The sequence below is a fragment of the Thalia democratica genome, chromosome 5, assembly GCF_965202585.1.
Source record: "Thalia democratica chromosome 5, ktThaDemo2.hap1.1, whole genome shotgun sequence".
Taxonomy (NCBI): Eukaryota; Metazoa; Chordata; class Thaliacea; order Salpida; family Salpidae; genus Thalia; species Thalia democratica.
The window spans coordinates 52,358,899-52,379,970 of record NC_139169.1 but is presented as its reverse complement, the minus strand read 5'-3'; the positions used below and the strand labels follow the sequence as shown (position 1 = coordinate 52,379,970).

General features: G+C 25.8%; 1 protein-coding gene across 2 annotated transcripts in view; it reads left to right on the top strand.

Annotated features, from left to right (window-relative positions):
• The first annotated feature begins 1,290 nt into the window (after positions 1 to 1,290).
• LOC145837192 (retinoic acid receptor RXR-alpha-B-like) overlaps positions 1,291 to 21,072 on the top strand; it is a 36,334-nt gene continuing 16,552 nt past the window's right edge. For both annotated transcript variants that reach the window (XM_082944962.1, XM_082944961.1), the window contains exons 1-5: positions 1,291 to 1,486; positions 3,007 to 3,094; positions 11,000 to 11,215; positions 11,366 to 11,506; positions 18,897 to 19,039. In XM_082944962.1, coding sequence (XP_082801088.1) covers positions 1,319 to 1,486; positions 3,007 to 3,094; positions 11,000 to 11,215; positions 11,366 to 11,506; positions 18,897 to 19,039 — 756 coding nt within the window. In that variant the 5' untranslated portion in view covers positions 1,291 to 1,318. The remainder of the gene's footprint in view (positions 1,487 to 3,006; positions 3,095 to 10,999; positions 11,216 to 11,365; positions 11,507 to 18,896; positions 19,040 to 21,072) is intronic.

The window sequence follows — 21,072 nt, the reverse complement described above, 5'->3', positions numbered from 1 at the left end:
AATAATTAAGAATTTGAACTGTCTGAATTCGAATTGTCCAAATTTGAGTTGTCGTGCACCCAGATCAATTATATCAACTAATAAGCTTATATTAAAAGTAAATAAAAGCTGAAAAAGAACCGTAGCTTAAGTCCATATTTCTGTATTTTTAAAAATCTGTGAACACTAAACAAAAAGTTATTAGAACACCAAGTTGTTAAGTTAATAGTTCTTAAAAGTGTTGCTTTATAGTGCAGGGGTCATAAATAAAGCTTTGTAAAAACTTTTTAAGTTAATTGTTGCAAAATAAAACACATACTCATGTGTTACTGTTACTGTTACATACTCATGCGGTTGACGCATGTTTAAAAAGTACATTTCCTATAAAATATTTGCTGTGATGGTATTTACAGGATGGCCACTAAATCTAGAATTCTGGAAAAACTGGAATTTGAGTAATTTTGAAAAAAAGCTGGAATTTTGAACAAAAATCATAAAAAACTTAGAATTTCAAACAGTTTCAGGTGATTAGTAGTAAAATTTTGATTTGACACAAAAATTCAATCCTACATGTAGAAATATTTTTATCATCATTTTTTTTTCATTTTAAACACATTTATAGTAGTTTTACAGTATCTTTTCAATGTTGGTATAGTATTTAACACAATATTTTACCTTAAATTTAATTATAAACTAAATATAGACTCAAAATTGTATACTTTCAAAAACCTGGGAGAAACTCAGAAAACCTGGAAGAAATTTCTTAAAAACTAGTGGTCAATCGGTATTTTAGTTTATCTAGTAATTTTTAGAAATACATCAGAAAAACAGAATAGAAAAAAATTCAAGTATAAAGTATTTTCTAAAAATATCTGAGCTTTATAGTGTTTAAAAAAATTCAAAACATTTAACTGTGATTTTTGTAATCAACACTTGGTTAATAAACAGTGAACCCTGTGTCTATAAAACTTAAGTCAGTTTTTATATAATTTTGGCATAAATAGTTTATAAAAATAAAGCATGTTTGATTATTTCAACTAGAAAGCTTAGTTTCTGTTCATTTAGTAGTATAAAAATTTATAACAACCAAATATCTCATCCTTCTTCTACTTATACATACATTAATTTATTTTTTAATCTTAAGCCAAGTACTCAAATTAGTTTTATATACCTGATAATTTTTTGCCTTGAACCTTCTGATAGATTAGGATTTCTAAACAACTACTAATTTTAATGCTTAATAAATAAGTATCAAAATAATAAGAATTAATACGTTAACAAAAGTAATTTTGATTTATGCTTTTAGATTAAACTTTATTTAATTTTTTATTGACAAGACATGTCACAAACACCAAGAAGTAAAGTATCAACAAATGTGCCTTTATCATCTGGCTTCTCTACTCCAGTATCTAGTGTAAATGTTTTGAATCAGGGTATTCCTCCTTTTACTTCAGGGTATTTACCATTGAACCACCCTCTGATCATTCAGGCTGCCAATGCTAATCAGGTGAGTTGTACTTTATGAAATATTTTACTGAATAATATAAACAAGTTAAAGAGTTAAAATATTAAACTACTGTTGTAGTACAAAGTTGTAAGTTTTAAACAAAGGTTTATAAATTATAGTGTTGCTAAAGATCACATTAAGTTTATGTATGAAATATCTACAGAATATAAAACTTATTTTTAAAAAGATTTTTATTTAATAAGGGTTTGTGCGCATCAGGCTAAATCAATTTTTTTATTTAAAAGTTTGAGAATCTCAATTTTTCTCAGTTCAAATGCTTGAAAATTTTTGATAAAAAAAAATTGAGAAATCTTTTAAGATCAAATGGAAATGTGAATTTATTTCTAAATAAAGATTTAGTTATTAAAGGCAAAATCAGTCAGTATTTGTAAATATAAATGCTTAAGACCTTTTGTTGAATCTCTAAAAAATTTTTTAAGAATCTTAATTATTTTGTTTTGAGTATACTATATACACCATGATTATGAAAATTCATAAAAAAATACAGTTTAAACATTACAGTTAAGTTCAACAACTTAGCTGTTTGTTTGAATTTGTTTACGTCAGCTATGTTTTTCAGAGCTTAGTTAGTTGGACTGTTTTGATTTCTAATTTAAAGGCTTAATACCGAATACTTTTTAGATTAAAACTCTTAGCATTTTATTCATATGTTTTACTGTTTGTTTAAAGTTACTAGAGATATTCACAACACTAAAACTTAGCTTTAAGATATAAGTACTAAGTTTTGTGAGAGTAAAAATTTTAGGTACAGTTCATTTTTCTTTACAAGAACAAAACATTAAAGATTTTTTTTTATTCAAGTGTAAGCTTTTTAAATCTGATACAATGTCAACAATTGCTGTATTTATTTAGAGTTTAGGATTTATAATTATTTATCAATTTTAAGTGTTAGTCAAAATACTATAATAAACATTTTTGCTTATTTTAATACTCCGGTAAGCGTTTCATTTTAAATTTTTATAAAACACGACAATCCATGTCGTTTTATTATAAATCTTTTGGTTATAAAGTTTTTACTTAGTGGTTAATTAAATTGAAAAATTGTGTTTATTAATATATTAAATTTTTTCACTAGTAATAATAGATTAGATATAACACTTATTTTAAAACTTATCACTGAATTTGTTATGTTAAGGGCATAGGGGGGGGGGGGGGTCAATCACCCTTTTCCTAGTTTAGTCTTATTTTATTGAGTTGTAACTAAGCTATGAGTTGCTTTTTGCAGATTTTTAAAGCTCAAAATATTTTTGAGATAAAGCTGGTTGAAGTCGGAGACTACAATAGTACTAATCAAGACCCCCCAATGCCTAAATTGACTTCTAAAGGGGATTTTCCTTACTTTGAAAAAATGTGAGGAATTGTTCTCAGTCAGGCTAAATGAAAAAAATTTCGCGCACAAACCCTGTTTAATATTATTTAATTAGTGTTGCACTGTTGGTAATATGAGAATATAATTTATTTATGTATTTAAGTTTCAATAGATTATATAATTTTAATAGGCACTTAAGGCAAGTCAACCACCTCCTAACTACAATGCTCACCAAAAATCACCTATGGTTAATGCCCTTGGTAATCCAACTACTATTGGTAAGTATTCTACATAGTGAAATAAAAAAACTGTCAATTGTATGGCTTATGATCTTATGACAGATAGTTATAATATACTTAAATAGTTTTTAAGACTAGGTATTTTTTTTGATCTGAATATAATTTTTATTGTTGTACATTGAAATATTTTACTTTTGTGAGTTGCAAGCTTTTTGTTTAGAAAGCATAAATGTCTTCATCAAAAGTTTTCATTTGTATTGATACTTAAGTTTAAATTGTATTAATAATAAACTTTCTTAACTAAATAATAGTTACAGGATTACCACAAATTCAGGTTACTCAGGTATTTAAGCTTTATTATCATATATATGTTTTACTTTTCGATAAGTATTTTTATTTTTTATAAGCCCAAGCCAACTTAAGGTAGCTTAATGTAATTCAGGTGAGTTTTTGGTCAATCTGGCCGGATTTTGCCTCAAAGAGTTGCAAATCTATACTTTATGGTGTTTTTTTAACATCACTCAAAAAATCTTTTCTAGAAGGCTTAGTTGCCATAAGTAGAGTTTTTGTAAGTTATTATCATGATAAATGTGATTTTTTACAGTTGGAACTTCATGTGATATATTAAGTAAAAAAATTTAACAGGGTTGGTAGGCGTCAGACTTATCAGAAAAAATCACTCTAAATTTTTTTTTTTTGAAAAAAAAAGCAAAATGTCAGTTTTTGTCAGTTCAATTGCTTAAATGTTTTAGAATATTTTGTTGTAGTGTAAATTAGAACTTATTACTTAAAAAAAAACAGTATTTTTTAGTCTTAGTTTTTCCAATATTAATGCAATATTAGAAAAAATCCAGTATTTTTTCAGTACAAATGCTTCAATGTTAAAATAAATTTTAGACCTTTTTGTTCTAAGTAGTTAAAATAACTTTCTTACAAGAAATGTACTTTTTTGGTAAATATACTCACTTCTTTGCAAAATTTTATTTGAATGCATTTGTTGTAAAAGGGCAATATCATAAAAAGAGTGTATTCATCTATATTCCATCTCACTGTAATTTAAGAAAGGGTCAACTATTAAATTAGAATTATAAACATTCTATAGCTCTTTAATAAAAGTTCAAGTTCCAACAACTAAAATCATATGAAGTTTTCTGGGGCCATATCTAATTAACTACATGTTTTCAAACTTCAAAAATATTATAAAAAACTAGTTACGCAGTTAAAACTATATGTTGTATCGTTGGTTATAAGCTCAACCGGGAGCAAAACAACAAAAGTTAAGAAAAATGTCTTTCTAAATCAGGGTTTCCCAAACTTTTTCAAAAGGGCCCATTTAAAGAACTTAAAAAAGGTATTGCCCTGACGAACAAGATTTCTCAAGAAACTACCATTAACAACGCCTTTTATTTTGCTATTTATCATCAACTCTAGATATCTAGTGTATGTTTCAAATTATGGCATTGTGACTCCCCCTTTTACGGCTTGTGGCTCCCTAAGTTTTTTCCATATTATCTAGTATAAGTTTCAAAACTACCATTAAAAACGCTTAAGACCTTTTTTTTGCTCTTCATCATCAACTCCAGAATATCTGGTGTAAGTTAAAAATTATGACCTCATGGCCCCCCTGTGGCCCCTTTACTGCTCATGGCCCCCTTTTTTTACCTCCCCTTTGCCTCCCCATTTGGCCAAATTTAGGAAACCCTGGTCTTTCTAAATAGTGAAAAGTTGGTATAGTTTGCTAAATTTTGCGCACAAACCCTGTATAAGTGTCACAACTATACTTGCCAGAATAAACTATTTTAAATTTATGTGGAATTTCTCCTTTCTTTTTCAAAGCAGAGCTGTATAGATAAAGTTGTAGATTTATAACTGAAGAACATCTTTTTGTAATTAGAATCCAATAAATAAAATCTTGACCACTCTAAACTTTTGAATTTTACTCAATTATTTGTCAAAAGTTAAATGAAATGTAAAACTAATTAATGATTTCACGCTTGAGTTGATACAACAGTGCTTTTTCACTTTTATAAAAGCCTCTCCACTTTGATTTAGAGTTTTGCACATGGCATAAAAACTATGATAAACTGTTTTTGTTAGACTCTCAAATAAAATTAAGTATATAATTAATGCGTTTAATATCAGCTTTTCGGATGACCGCACTTAATTATTTATCATATGTTTATTTTTTTTTTATTAGCTCGTAAACCTATTTTGATTCAAATAGTATTTTGGCTTTACGAGAATATATAAAATAAATATAATTATAGGTAAATTAATTTAATTCATTTTAGTAAGGTTTTCCTCAGGTCACCTCATTTCAGTGAAGTCTTATCTTGAAAACTTATGACATATATTTAATTGATAAGTTTATGGAGATTTTAGTAGGGAGGTCTAGTTAACAAAGACCATGTAATTATTTAAAGTATCTTTTCTTTTGTAAATATAATTTTGAGTCTTCATTTAGATGTTATTGATTATTTAATTGTGTCATAAATGACTTGTGACAGGCATTGTAGGACTTATATATTTTATTTTCCTTTTTTCTTAATTAAGTAAAAATATCATGTTATTGTGTTAGTTAAAATAAAAAATCTCAGTTATAATAAAGTTGTTTTTTTTTTGAGAATTTTCATATAAAGGTCAATTATTTGTATAAAGAAAAAAGTTCAACTTAAATATGTAATTTTAAAGCAGATGCTTGCATACTTTTAGCTATATACTTTTATGTTATTATTTTTTATATATTTAGCTATTAACTTTAAATTTTGACATATATGTATAACTTAAAGCATTTTAATATTTTAATTTCAAAACAATGTTCTAAAGAAAAAAAAAATCTGTTATTAATAAATTCTAAGTTAATTTTTAATAATTTTTTATTTTGTTTGGTGTTCTATTAATTGGAATGAAAGATTATTATGAAAACAAAATCTTAAATAATTGAAGTTATATCATTTTCTTTAACAATAGGTGGAGACCTTTAATTGTTTTTATCTTTAAATCATATATTTCTTATACCGCGCATTGGTTGAATGAAAATTTTTAGTGCAAACATCGTGTTGTGCATTGCTGGGAAATGGACGGTGAGCACACTGGCCAAAACATTTGTAATTACATTCAGGATATGCTTAATAATTGGAATATTACCTTGGATCATGTTCACGTTTTTTTTTTTGCGAGACAATGCAAGAAACATTAAAAAGTACAAACAAAATAAAAAGCCATGCTTCTTGTTCAAGATGTGGATACAAGGTGAAACTCAACATATCTTATGCTAGAGAGACTGAAAAAGCTAAAATATGGTGTCCGGTACTATTTGGCTAACTATAAAGACGATCAAGATTCGATTTTTACAGCTAAATTGCAACTGGTTAATCACATTATTTTACTACTCGAACCTTTTTTTTGTAACAAAGGAGTGTAGTAAAAACAATGCATTGTTCTCAAGCGTGATCCCGCATGTAAGATCACTGACGAAGTTAGTTAACTCTAATGAAAATTCAGAAAAACTATCAATTGTTTGTAAAACTTTAGCTAAAACTACAGGAAAGGCTTGCAAAAGAAGGTTCTATACTAGGGGTGGACAACGTTTTTAATCGGAGTTTTTTTATTTTTGGCAGGCCAGAGCATTTCGAATTAGTGATTTACCAGATCCAGTATCCGGATAATGCCTTTTTTAATCCGAGTCCGGCCGGATCCTAGTTAAAAAACATTATTGTGATCTGTATTTTAATCCACATCTGGATCCGGTCGGATTCTAAATTAAATAAATGTTTTGGATTTGTCCGGAATCTAATTTTGTAGTTATGGTTGATCACTTTTCTGAATCCTTCTAATAAACAAAAATTTCTCAAACGTCACAACTTAAGATATAGATTGAGACATGTCAGATGTTTATGTAATGTTTACAAATAGAACATGGTAATTGACAAAAGTAGGTATTTAAAATATCAGATTTAAACAAACACTTTGCTTTGGGTAATTTGACAAAAAGAAATTCCAACTAAGTTAGAACAACACAAAAAATTAGGACAAAATGTTTTTTACCAGTAAACATAAGTTTAAAATGCCATTTTAGAAATGTTTTTCTTGTTGAAATCATACAGTTATGTTTTGTAAAAATATGATATATAGTTAATTGCCTTAACTAAAAAAGATTGCTCAATTTACTGAAATGCAAAGAGTTTATTTAAATAGAGGTGTGTAAGGTTAAATATTTTATTCACGACCGGCTTTGGTGGCAAAAAATTGCGTACTCTTCAATCAAAATAAAATATTAAACTGCATTTTCGAATATGTAACATTTTAGAATTTTTGTTAGAATTTAGAACTTTCACGCATGAATAAGTTTTCAAATAACATTATAGATAACTAACAATGTTATGTGCAGTTTAATATTTTATTTCGCTTGAAGAGGTCGCAATTTTTTGCCACAAAAACCGGTCATGAATAAAATATTTAACCTTGCACACCTCTATGTAAAAATATTATAAAAAGTTTTATAAAATTTTTCTATTTTTGAACTTTGCGAGTCGGACACTTCTATCGCGGCCCGGTCATTTTCATCTGCCGGCTGAATGTAATTGTAATTCAAAAAACGATCGGGAGCTGTACATTGTCCACCCCTATTCTCTATCAATAACAACAACTTATTTGAATAACAAAAAGTTATACAAGTCACAACAGCTTTTGATCCACGATGTTGACTTTCTGCTTTGCTTTCTTACCTCAATAATAATGTCAAAGAGCAGCTAAAGTTTAATGTTAAAAAGCATATCTTATTCGAGGCTGATAAAAATAGTGATTTTCCTATATTGCCACCAGAGAAACCAAAACCAAAACCACAACTCTCTGTAAATTTTGGTCCGAAGAAGTTTTTAACTTACTATTCTTTGTTTAAAACAGAATCACACAGCTACACAGGAGGACGAGCAACAGGATTCTATTTATGGAGAAATTGAAGCAGAAATAAAGGACTTTTGCTGTAGAAAATTTGAATGCAGAAACTAAGAGAATAAAGTCTTAAACTGGTGGAACTTGATTAAGACAAAATAATCACATCTTGCCAGCTTTGCAAGTAAGTATCTTGCTGCACTATCGTCTTCTGTGCATTCTGAAAGATTATTTTCTGAAGATGGTAATTTGTACGAGGAATAGCATAATTGATTGCTTTCAAAGACCAGCGAAAAACTTTATTTTTCAACCACAACTTAAAAAAAACAAGAATAGTCTTTTGTAGTATAAAAAAGACATCTATAGCAGTTGTCTATAGCAGTCGTTTTATTTTTTTAAACAGTTGCTAGGGTTATTTTTTTAAGGTAAAACTGTAGTCCTAAATGAAATTTTGTAATTTTTTATTACAATTTTTATTCCTATCTCTTTTTGGCCTTTACTATATTTGGTATTATATTTCAATTTATTATGGCTCCATGTTATTTTCAATTGCGCTTTGTTTCATTATGTTTCAGTTGTTAAAAACATTTGCAAAAGTTTATGTTCTAATTCGTTTATGGTCACAATAAAAACTAACTTTTAAGTTAAACGTTAATACTTTGTTTGTGATTCTTTTCTGCTTTAAGCATTTATTAAAGTCGATGATTTAGTTATTTTGCATAACAAAGTTACAAGTTATTTGTTAATGTTGCTTGCATGGATATCAAAATATTGAAACTAAGTTCTTGTGTATGTAGCTGGATTTTTTTTTCAGCTAGAAATTTTTTTTTTGTTCGCTTTTGAAATAAATTATTCTTAAAAAAAACTGTATTTATTTATTAACACGTTAAAAATTTTCTTCAAACTTAATTCACTAAATAAATAATAATATAATAAGTATTTATTATTTAACTGTTCAAAATATAGTTTTAATTGTTTGCTAACAAAAGATCCTAGTGAAGTAACTTCACTGGAATAAAATAAAAACAAATTATACAGTAATCTTCCTACTTAGAATAAAGGAAGATTACTGTATAATTTGTTTTTATTTATTATTTATAAACTTTTACTGTATTTACATTACAAGCAACTTAAATCTTTAGGATTCCAATTATTAAAATATTCGGATCCGGATTTCGATTCAACTGAATCCAAATTTTAAAATTGAGATTTGGCAGATTCGGTAGATCACTACGATAAACTGAATATGAAATTAGTCACTCATTATTAATGATCAATGAATTTAAAACCAAAAGTACCTAGTTTCAAAGTACGCTATGCTATATTATTATTTAGTTAACTGTTAAGCATTATAAGCTTAAATTAAATCGATTTTTTTATTAAAAATACTTTCGCAGTGTATAGTTTGTAAAAGTATTTCTCTATTAGGTTTTTTGTTGTCTAAACTTTATTTATTTAAGTTAATTTTGATTAAAAGTTGCTTTTTTATTATCCTAGTTCAATTTCTAATTTATCTAGAGTTGGAATTTTTAATAAATTTTTATTTCTGTAGAATAACAAAGTTTTAAAATGATGTTTAAATTTTCTAAAATGTTTTCATTTACAAGATAAGAGTAGCATGATAATTTTTACATAATATATACTAGATTAAGAATGCATTCAAAACAATTTTAATCTTTAGCTATAGTTTAGCACAGACGTTGGCAGCTTTATGTTAGTTGTTTTCTAATTTTTCTTTAAAATTTTGCTCCTGGGCTGCACTTTATAGAAAAAAAAGTCTTTCATGGTATGCAGTTATTTAAAATAATTGTTGTAACCAATATAAAAATACTAGTGTTAATTAAGTATTTAGTTATTTAGCAAACTAATTTCAAATTTTTTCCAACAATTTTCAATTCTTGTAAAAAGTATTTTTTTAGCTATAAAGTACCTTGCTGCCACAGATTTATTTTTACTTTGTGGACCCTAGTTTGTCAATCTCTGGTTTAAAATTTATTTCATAGTATCAATTATTTGAACTATACTATTTAAAAAATTCAACCTTCAAAACTTAGATATTTCCCTTTTTTGTTTTCTAATGAAATAATTGTCTAAAAATGTCATTGTATGTATAATAATATAAGTAATTTTTCATTGTTTCTTAAAAAAGTTATTTATTTATAACAAAATTTGTTAATTAAAATACTGTAAATAGAGACAAAATTAAAATAAAATAGCTTGTATTGTTATGTACTTTAACAAATTCTTATAATATTTTTCTTCAGTAAAATACTTTCCAATAATAATTTTTAAATTTTATTAAACAAAACAATGTTTCACTCTTTTGAAGACGAGATCTTTAGTTGTTTAAAATCTTATTCAAATAGAATCTTTAATTGCCACCTTTAAAGTATAAAGTACGTAAAATACTTATATAAATTAAAACAAAAAAAAAATTGTGACTATCTTTTAAAGCATGAAAGTTAAATTTATTTTGTCATTTACAACTAAATGATTTTTTTTTACAAAACAAATATCACTTTACTATATTAAGACGAAATTCTTACTTATAGTTGTAACTCATTTTGAAAAATTTCCTAAAATATATTTTTATTTTTTTTGTAATGATTAGAAGTATGTTAATATGTTTCTAATAAATAAATATTAAGACAAAAAGATATCGAAGTACCAAAACTATCTAAAAGAAACTAACCTATTTTTACTAGAAATATATATTTTAATTACTATAGTTATTATATTTTTCTCACAGATAATGATAAACAGTACAATGTATCAATCTTATATCAAATTATATTAGATTATCAGTTGTTAAAATAATTCTTATTAAAGTAGAATTGTTACGATTATTAATATTATATTTGAATAACAATTATTATTTATTAATTGATAATTTCTTATAGTTTAATATAGGAGTAAAACATTTTATTATTTGTAATAATCTGTGAGAATCAAATGTAATTCGTGTTCTTAAAAATAGTTAAGTTGAGAATTTTCTATTGTTTAATCTAAAGCAATTTACGTCATTACTATAGATATTACTAATAAATAAAGGAAATGTATTGATGCCTTCATTCGAGCCAAACAATGTACACATTAAGCAAGAATTTCCTTACAACAACAAACTTCATCATGGTAACAGTCTATTTAATGTACAGCAGTCTCCCTCCACGAGCTCAGGTCACCATTGCAACAAACACATTTGTGCTGTATGTTGCGACAGGGCAAGTGGTAAACACTATGGGGTATACTCCTGTGAAGGCTGTAAAGGTAATAACTAGTTTAAATTGAAATTAAAAGTTAGATTTTTACCTATCGATATTATTGTAAAGAATTGGAATAGTTTATTTTGCTCTAATTTACTACTTATAGGTAAATGAAATAAATTGATTAGTTAATTCTAAAATATAAAGTTTACAGGTTTTTTTAAGCGCACAGTGCGCAAGTATTTAACATACACATGTAGAGATGACAAGAACTGTGTGATAGACAAGCGACAGAGAAACAGATGCCAATATTGTAGATATCAAAAATGTTTGGAAATGGGCATGAAAAAAGAAGGTTCGCCTTCATTTGTAGTATTTATCAAATATACATAATATCTGATAAAGTCATTACTTTAATATTGTAGTTTGCTACGAATGAGACAAAAGTAATAACATTTTTAAATAATAAACTTAAGTATTTTTTAGTTTTTCAAGGTAAAACTCAAATTTTTTTCGACCATAAAAGTTACTTAAACACTCTAAAGCAGGAATTGACAAAATACAGTCTGTTAACCAAATCAGGCCTATGATGCAGAAATCTGTTACCTGTGACGTACTTTTTACCTTAAATAAAACAATCAAACACAAGTTTCCTTTGTAAAACTTACAACTTGAATTTTAATTTGATTTAAAGTAATTACTAGTACTTTATTTTTGCTTATATTATCACACTTTTGGTTTGAAATTAATATTTTTATATTGATTACTACAAATCTTTAAATAACTGCTGCCAGCACAAGGCTTTTTATATACAGTGTGGCAGCAAATCATTTTTGTGTGATAAAGTAAGCAATAATAAATCACTATATGTTTTAAAATTAAAAGCTTTATTGCAAGTTTCTATCTCCAAACTTTTTTTTTGTTTCTAAATCTTTATAGTTAAAAAGTACATTGTGGTCCTCAGATTTTTGTATTATGGGCTGCAGTTTCTAAGCTCTGCTATATAACTTATGATTTAGTTTAACGGCTTTTTGCTATGTTAGTACTCATCATAATATCAATAAGTATATTCTTTAATTGTAACAAGTTTCTTTTAAATATAATGTATTTAATTTTTGTTAATGTTCATATATATATAAGCAGTTGGTAAAAATTGAAGGTGGTTTATATATGTATAATTTTTTGTTATATGATTACAATAAGCTGTATTCTTAAATAGTAGTTCCAATGATTGTGCACCTCTGAGCACAGTAGTGAGGAAAAACATAATTTATTGTTCACAGAAATTTTAATAATTTATATGAAAAATTGTTACAATAACACTTAATTAAACGATAAAAGCGCTGAAAAAGTTTGGTCCAAGGACCTGGTGAACTAAAAATCTTCCGGTTATCGAGTTGTACACCACGGATAATTTATTGAACGATATATTAATAACATTCTATGTTTTTCGTTTATAACATAAAGGGCATAGGGGAATACATTTTTTTTCACCAATTCTACTTTAGCTCTTATACTAAAGCAACTAGTATAAAGTACAAGTCAGTTTTTATAGTATATGAAAATATAAATTTACTTCAAGGATGTAGACTTTTTTGCAAAAAGTTCATGATACAAACGTATGAACTAAAAATTATTCATCAAAACTTAAAACTCACTAAAAATATATATCTTCTTCTTCATTTTCTTAGTTAGATACCTCAAATTTTTAGGAAACACTTAAAAAGACTTTAAATGTTGGAATTTAAAAGATACTAAAAAAAATTGTGCGTTGAAAAAGTTTAAATACTAGTAATGTACTTTATTTCAATAAAGAAAAAAACAAAATCAATAACACCCCTACATGTAATTGTCGATCTGAAAACTCCTGTCCTTTGAACAACAAATGCCTTACAAAAAATGTTATTTACAAAGCCACCGTAATATCAAACAAGGAAACCAAAAGAATACATTGGGAGCACTGCAAATACTTTTAAAAGCAGATGGTACAACCATAACCACAGTTTTAAGACCTACAAAGAAAACACCACCGTACTAGCTAAATACATCTGGTTTTAAAAAAAACCGCAATATTAAATATAACATCAAATGGAGTATCATCCACCACATGGGGGAGGTAAGAAAAATCCACAGCATATGCAGCACTTGCAGCCTAGAATAACTAGAAATAGCCAGAGCCAATTAAATAAAGAACTTAAACAAAAGATACGAACTGTTTGCTAATTGTCCACACTTAAAAAACTTCACTTTAAGACTTAAGCGGTTGATAATTAGTTTTGTATGTCATTTTATTTACTTAAATTCATTTTAACTTATTATTACAAAACGTTTTTAGTCCTACTTGAATAATTAAAAAAAAAAAACTCCAGCTTTAAACTGTAAAAACTAAATTATAACATCTAAAAAAAACTTACTTTAAAGTATACATTAGTTACGTCATAATTATAGAAGCGATGTTATTCAAAAAAATTTTCAATGCAATTTTAAATTAATTAAGTTTAACTGCAGCTAGCTAGTAGTTTATCATTTTATAAATTTAATTCAAATCCCTTGGTTCATGGTAATATGTAAGTTATTTAGTTTTTTTATTCACTTTAAGCTGATTGTATTTTTAAATTTAGTAGTTTTATGTTCAATACCTAAGTTAAAGTTTTCAATTTATTAAGTAATTCTAGTACATACAATTTTCATGTTAAAGACTCTTTAAACTTTCTAAATATTATAAGCTACAAATTCTAATTTACTTGTTTTGTTTTACTTTTTAGTATCTTGATGTTTTGTTTTACTTTTATTTTTCAGATTTAAATTGTAATTGAAGATCCCTTATAGGGTGAAACTGAGTTTTGCAAATAAAATTTTGATTAATTAGTATTGTAATGGACTTACTGTGAAAACTTGAAGAAGCTTAGTTAAAAACGAAGGAAGTAATAGATTTTTAGTGTAATTTTTTTTTCGCGTTTTTGTTTGCTTCTTCCATAAGGAATCTTTTAAGCTCACCAAATTCGATCGTTCATATCTCCAAAGTTACTTTGAATTTTGTTGAGCGGTTAAAAAATCTGATAGCTTAGAAAAAACTCTAAAAATAAGATCAACTTGTAAAAAACAACATGGACCATCTAGCCCCTTAATATAGGACATTTATAAGTGTCATTGTCTATATTATAAGCTTATTATTAAATGTTTTGGTTTTAAGAAAACAAATAGAGAGATCTTAACTACTGGAGGAGAAATAATGAATTTATTCTTTCAAAAATTTATTTTACAAACTAAGTTTCGGTCAAAGAAAATCGTCAGTGCTTAAATAATTCTAAAAAAAGATATGTGGCAGTCATAGTAAATAGCATTTAAACAATTAAATTAGAATAAAACCAAATTTTTACTTAATAAACTAAACAAATCAAATTTTGATATTAAGACTGAGTTTTAAGTGAAGTTTAAATTTTAACTAAGTTTTAAAATCAATATAACAACAATAATAGTAATAATAATAAAAGCTGTATGTAGCTTTCTTGTTTCTTCTAATTAATTTACAGAGTAAACATTGTTAAAGCAAAAGTGTAATTAATAAAGTGAGCTTAAAATTGAGTTGAATTTAATGTAGCTTATTTTAATTGTGATGTAATTATTGAAAATTTAAACAATCTTGTGCTTTTAATCGCTATGAAAATTTGAAATCCCGCTCAAATGCTTTATATAAAAACTTATAGTTAAAACAAATTTTTGCCTAAAAACAAAACAAGTTGAATTATAATACTAAGTTTGAATTTGTAGCAAAGTTTAAAATTTAGTTAAGTTTAAAAATGAAAGAACAACACAAAAAAAAAATTGTATGTAGCTTTCTATTTTCTTCTAGTTGATTTTCAAAGGAAACATTGCTAAAATAAAAATGTGGTTAATAGTAATAACAGGGCTTAAGTTAAGATGCGTTTTAATCAAACTAAATTTTATTGTGTACAGAATATTGTAAATTTAAGTAATTTTGTGCTTGTAATAGTTACGAAAATTTGAAATTTTGCTAGAATAATAAAAAAAAAAAACTTATAACTATAAGAAAATAATAGCTACAAAAAATAAAAAGCATGCATAAAACCTGTATTACGGGTAACTTAATTTATGAAGTGGAGTTTTCGGAAGTGCGGGCAGGAATAAAAGAGCTCGTACCGTTTGTTTAGATTATCCCTTCTGTCTGCTTTAGCGATCGCGACCTTTTCTAATATGCAAGTACTGCAAATGCTTTGTTGGTTTTTGGCTTTGCCAATATGGTGGATAATTTCCCAATCTATTTTGTAGTCAATGTTCTTATTTTTAAGCTTCCATATATACTTCGATATTTCTGTTCCGTTCTCTTTATAGTTTTTAAAGTCACTAATATGGTTGTACCATTGTAATGATATTTACATCTCATTTTCGTATTTTAGAGCGGATGTTGTAAACTGTTTTACGCAGATTTCGTGACGTGCTTCCAGTATTAAAAACAAACATTTTTATTATTTCAAGGAGTTAATTTCATTTCAATGCGTATATATTTGCGTTTGTCTTTCAAATACGCGTTAGTTGCTTAGTTATTCCGCGTTACGATTAAGTTCAACGTTTTATTCACAAATCTCGATAATCAAGAAAACGTCTACATCGTGGAGTTGATGTAAGTATTTATATAACTTAACGATTGTTGATACTTTTTATAGATTTTATTTGTGTCGTGATTTAATAGTTTCTTTCTTCAAAACTAAGAATTATTATTGAAAATAAAGTAAATTACATTTATTTAAAGTGTGTTTTGTTCATAACTTAAGAAATAGTTTTGTAACTTATACTGTTAGCATACTATTTACTACTCGTAAGTATAGCAGTCAGTAAGTTACTGGAGACCACGTTATTAAGACATAAACATAAAAATCATTAATATAACATATTTGGTAAACCATATTTTTTTGAAAGTTCCACCCGTTGAGCCCAAATAGTTTTTTGTTTCGTTTTTCGATCTGATTGTCGCTCTACGTACCACATTTTCAACTAAACATTTATTCTTAACGGGACATTTGTTTTTTGTTCGACAGTTGCAAAGCTTATTATAATATAAGTTATTAGTTTTTAAGACGTTATTTATCTTTAAACTCAAAGCATGAAAAAGTACTTAATTTTACTTTAACCTATAATTTTTATAGTTTAGTATGCACATGATTTAATTTTCGACTACTTACTGCTAACAGCTTAAGTTAAGAGCTGCTGCACTTACCAACTAACTTTTAGGTTTTTAATATTTTAGTTTTTAAGATATTCATATGATTAAGGCCATAGGGGGGTTAGCCATGTTTTTTACAAGTTGATCTTATTCTAAGCTCGAAGATGCTTTTATCGTTTAAAAAAATTCAAGTTATTTTTGAGATATGACCAGTCAAAGTCGAGCCGCATAATAGGTTTCCTATGGGAAGGGAAAACTAAAACAGCAAAAAAGACTGTTTTATTTGAAATCTATCTCCTCCTACATTTTTCAAGCAATCTTCTTCAAACTTTTACAGTCTAGTCTTTATACAATCACAAAAAAACGTTACTTAGGAATTTAAAAAAAATTGTAAATTTTTTTTTTTTGAAAAATAAACATTTTTTTTTGTGATAAAATTTTAATTTTATTACATTATCAAAAATTAAGTAACGTTTTTTTCATTTTTATATAAGGAATTTTCTTGAAAATTTTAAGAAGATTGCTTGAAAAATGAAGGAGGAGATAGATTTTTAGTGAATTTTTAATTTCCGAGAAAATTGACCCCAAAAATTTTGCGGTCCATACGTTTGTATCGGAAATTTTTTACAAAAAATAAAAGATCTCAAAAGTTAAATGATATTTTCGAATTCTATAAAAACTAGCTTGTAGTTTGTACTTTAAGCTTTCATATAAAAGCCAAAGTTAATTTTTGGAAAAAAAAAAGTGTTTTACCCCCTCTATGGCCTTAACCTATGTTTTTTATTGACATTCATAGTATAACAGAGTTGTCACACACTCAGTGTAACTCAGGCTAGTTTGAAATGAATAAACAACTTAGGATGACTCAGGTTAATTTCTAAAATAAAAAAAGTTTAGTTCTAAATTTTTTTTTGAAAATCTCAGTCCAGCTTTTTTCTAGATCTTGAAGGAGATTTAGTTGTTCCAGTTTCAAATGTTCTGATATTTTATAACCAATTAGGATTACTCAAGACAGTTTTTGGTCACTTAAAATAGTTTTTTGACTCAAGGAGTGGCAACTCTGGAATTGTATCAAAAATAAAAGACCTTAATTTGTCTGAAGCTGTATTTTTTTGGAAAATTTTATAAACATAAATAGTAAAACTTTTCAAAGAAATGTTAAAGTTTTAATAACATAATTATAAGTTTTGTTCTTAAAATTCCTTACTTAGTTTTTATTTATAGATTGAATTTTAACTTGTACTTATTTTACTTGTATCAAAGTATGTTTAGCATAAAATAGTAAATTTATTAATAAACAGATTAACAGATAGTTTGAGTTTAAGTAAATACAGTAAATTTGTTTAAAATTCCTTTTTTTAAAAGTTCTGAATCATAGTTGTTACATAGTAGAGTTGTATTTGTATAACCGTTTCTATTAACTTATGTATTGATGTTTTTTTTACGTTTGTTATGTTATTCTTTATAGTTTTAATAAAAATTGAAATTTGAAAATATTAAAATAATAACATTTAGATTGTTATTAAACAAACTAGTTTGATAACAAAAAATTAGTTTGCTGAAAATTAATAACTTAATATGATTAAAAAACATATAGTTTACGATTTTGAAAGTTATATGGTTTTGAATAGAATGTAAATTTTAGTTTAACCTTTGAGAATAGAAGATTAGAATTGCTTTAGGGCAGTATTTAGTTTCTGATTAATATCACGTGTATGTCTGATTTTTAGCGGTAATAAAATGTTCCTTTAAAATTAATGTATAATAAAATTGGTGAAAATGTTAAGTGAAATACATCAATAATGTTTATATAAAGTTATATTAAAAAATTGTAGGAAATCAATAGTTAAGTTTTCTTTTCATTATGAACTTAAGATTTTCAATAAATTTGTTTTTTTAATGGTTCTGTAATGAATTTAAAATAAGATAACAATACCATTGGTTTGTTTCATTAAAACTTAAATATTTTCAATTAATAAGTGTTTTTGATTTAGAATGCATTTTTTATTTAATATCTTGTAAAAAAAAGAAGTTATAATAGTTGTTTAAGTATGTTTTATTAACTTTAATTGTTATTTGATTAAAAAAAGACTTTATATTTACATTTTGTTAAATAAAATAACTTTTTGCGAACTTTGAGTCTGTGTAGTACATTTCTAATAAATAATTAACTGTGTTAACAAATGTTAATTATTAAAGTTTTTTAGATCTAATTCAGTATCCAGTTAAAAATGCAAAGATTACGGTTATTTTTATTACTTATATTTTTTATAGGTACTATTAAGAAAATAGAGATTTTCCTATTAGCAGTACAATTTTATGATTCAGGAAGCTTAACAACTATTTTTTTATATATCTATTGATGTTATTTAGAATTTTTTATTTTTATAATGTTGTGTAGCTATTTTGTTTATGTGAGCGATAAAAGTTTTTATTATTTATTTTGATAATTTATTTTAAAAGTATTCTTAATTTATTCTTTCTTAAAGTATATTTTATTGAAAATTAATATTTATTAATAAAGTTCTTGATTTTTTTGTTTATGCAATTTTTCAACCAATAGCTGTGCAAGATGAGCGACAAAAGCACAATACAAATGCAGAAGAAGACGTGATTAATGAGATAAATAAGGAAATGCCTGTAGAAAAAATACTGGAGGCTGAAACCATGTCAGATCAAAAAAGTGCAGATAACAGTGAATTAAGTGTAAGTTTCATCGTTTAAAAAAAAGAATTATAAAAAAGCATAAACGAAATTTGAGTAATTTTTAAATTTTATTAAGAAGTACTTGAAAAAATATTTAAGTATTGAATTTGATATAAATAGATAAATTTGTCCTATATCTAAGCTTTATCCTTGCCTATTCAAGTTTATCTAAAAGTATTATGTAAATATTAACTAAATAAAAATAAATAGATCCCAAAACGTTTGTAGCATTGTCTTGCGTTTGTAAGTAAACTTTTCTGATGAATTTTAATATTAAAAGTATTCTAAACAAGTTTTTGTTTTCACTTTGTTATTTTTTAAAAGCTTTAAATTAAAAAAATATTCATTTAAAAACTCTAATATTTAAAAAAAAATTTATGTACCATTTGCAATTAAGCATAAATAAATTACTTATTTTATTTGTTATTTTTATTACACGAACGTTACTACACTGAGTTATTGAAAATATTGATTGAGGAAAAACGGCCTAAGTTAAATACGCAAATAGCTTTGGATGGACAAGCAAAACTATCAATAATTTATTAAAGGCATAGGGGGTCCACCTTGATTTTTACAAGTTGATCTTATTTAGAATTTTATCTGAGCTATCAGACATTTTTACTGCTTGAAAAAATTTCAAGTAATTTTCGAGATATGAGTGATCAGATTCGGTGACTTCAATATGTTCCTAATGGAAGGCGCAAACTAAAAAAGGCGAAAAAAGACCATTTCACTAAAAATCTATCTCCTTCTTCATTTTTCAAGTAATCTTCTTAAAATTTTCACAGAAAGTCTATTTTCTAATTTTTAAAAGATTGTATGCAGGATTTTTTTTTGGAAAATTTAATTTTTGTTAAAAAAAAAACCTTTTTTTTTGTTTTGTTTTGCTAAAATATATATTTTTTAATGTTTTTTAAATTCCAACATTCAAAGTCTTTAAAATTATAAAAGGAATGCCCCTGAAAGTTTGAGGTCTCTACCTTAAAAAATGAAGGAGATAATAGATTTATAGTGATTTTTTAAATTTCCAAGAAAATTGACCTCAAATTTGCATACGTTTGTCCATACGTTTGTTTTAGAAACTTTTAATAAAAACTACAGTATCTTAAAAGTTAAATAAGATTTTTTTTATTCTATAAAAACTGGCTTGTAGTTTGTACTTCAAGCTTTCATATAAGATCCAATGGTATTTTTAGTAAAAAAAAATGTCATAACCCCTTTATGCCCTTATATAACATATTTTTACTTGCTAAACTCTAAATTTTGTATGGATTTAAATTCATATATACGTCATAGTTTAAACTTATTTTTAAAACAGTTTTACTAACCAATTATTTTTCATTTATTTAACATTTACTATTTAAAAATGAAAAAGTGTAGTTTTGAAAACGTTCTTGTAATAAAAGTAAAATAAGAAATATTTAAGGCCATAGGGGGGGGGGTCCGACATATATTTTTACAAAAATTAACTGTGGCTTTTATATGTAAAACTATACTTTTATTAAAACTTTAACATTTCTTTGAAAAGTTTTACTATTTATGTTTATAAAATTTTCCAAAAAAATACAGCTTCAGACAAATTAAGGTCTTTTATTTTTGATACAATACCAGAGTTGCCACTCCTTGAGTCAAAAAACTATTCTAAGTGACCAAAAACTGTCTTGAGTAATCCTAATTGGTTATTAAATATTAGAACATTTGAAACTGGAGCAACTAAATCTCCTTCAAGATCTAGAAAAAAGCTGGACTGAGATTTTCAAAAAAATTTAGAACTAAACTTTTTTTTTTTAGAAATTAACCAGAGTCATCCTAAGTTGTTTATTCATTTCAAACTAGCCTGAGTTACACTGAGTGTGTGACAACTCTGTTATACTATGAATGTCAATAAAAAACATAGGTTAAGGCCATAGAGGGGGTAAAACACTTTTTTTTTTCCAAAAATTAACTTTGGCTTTTATATGAAAGCTTAAAGTACAAACTACAAGCTAGTTTTTATAGAATTCGAAAATATCATTTAACTTTTGAGATCTTTT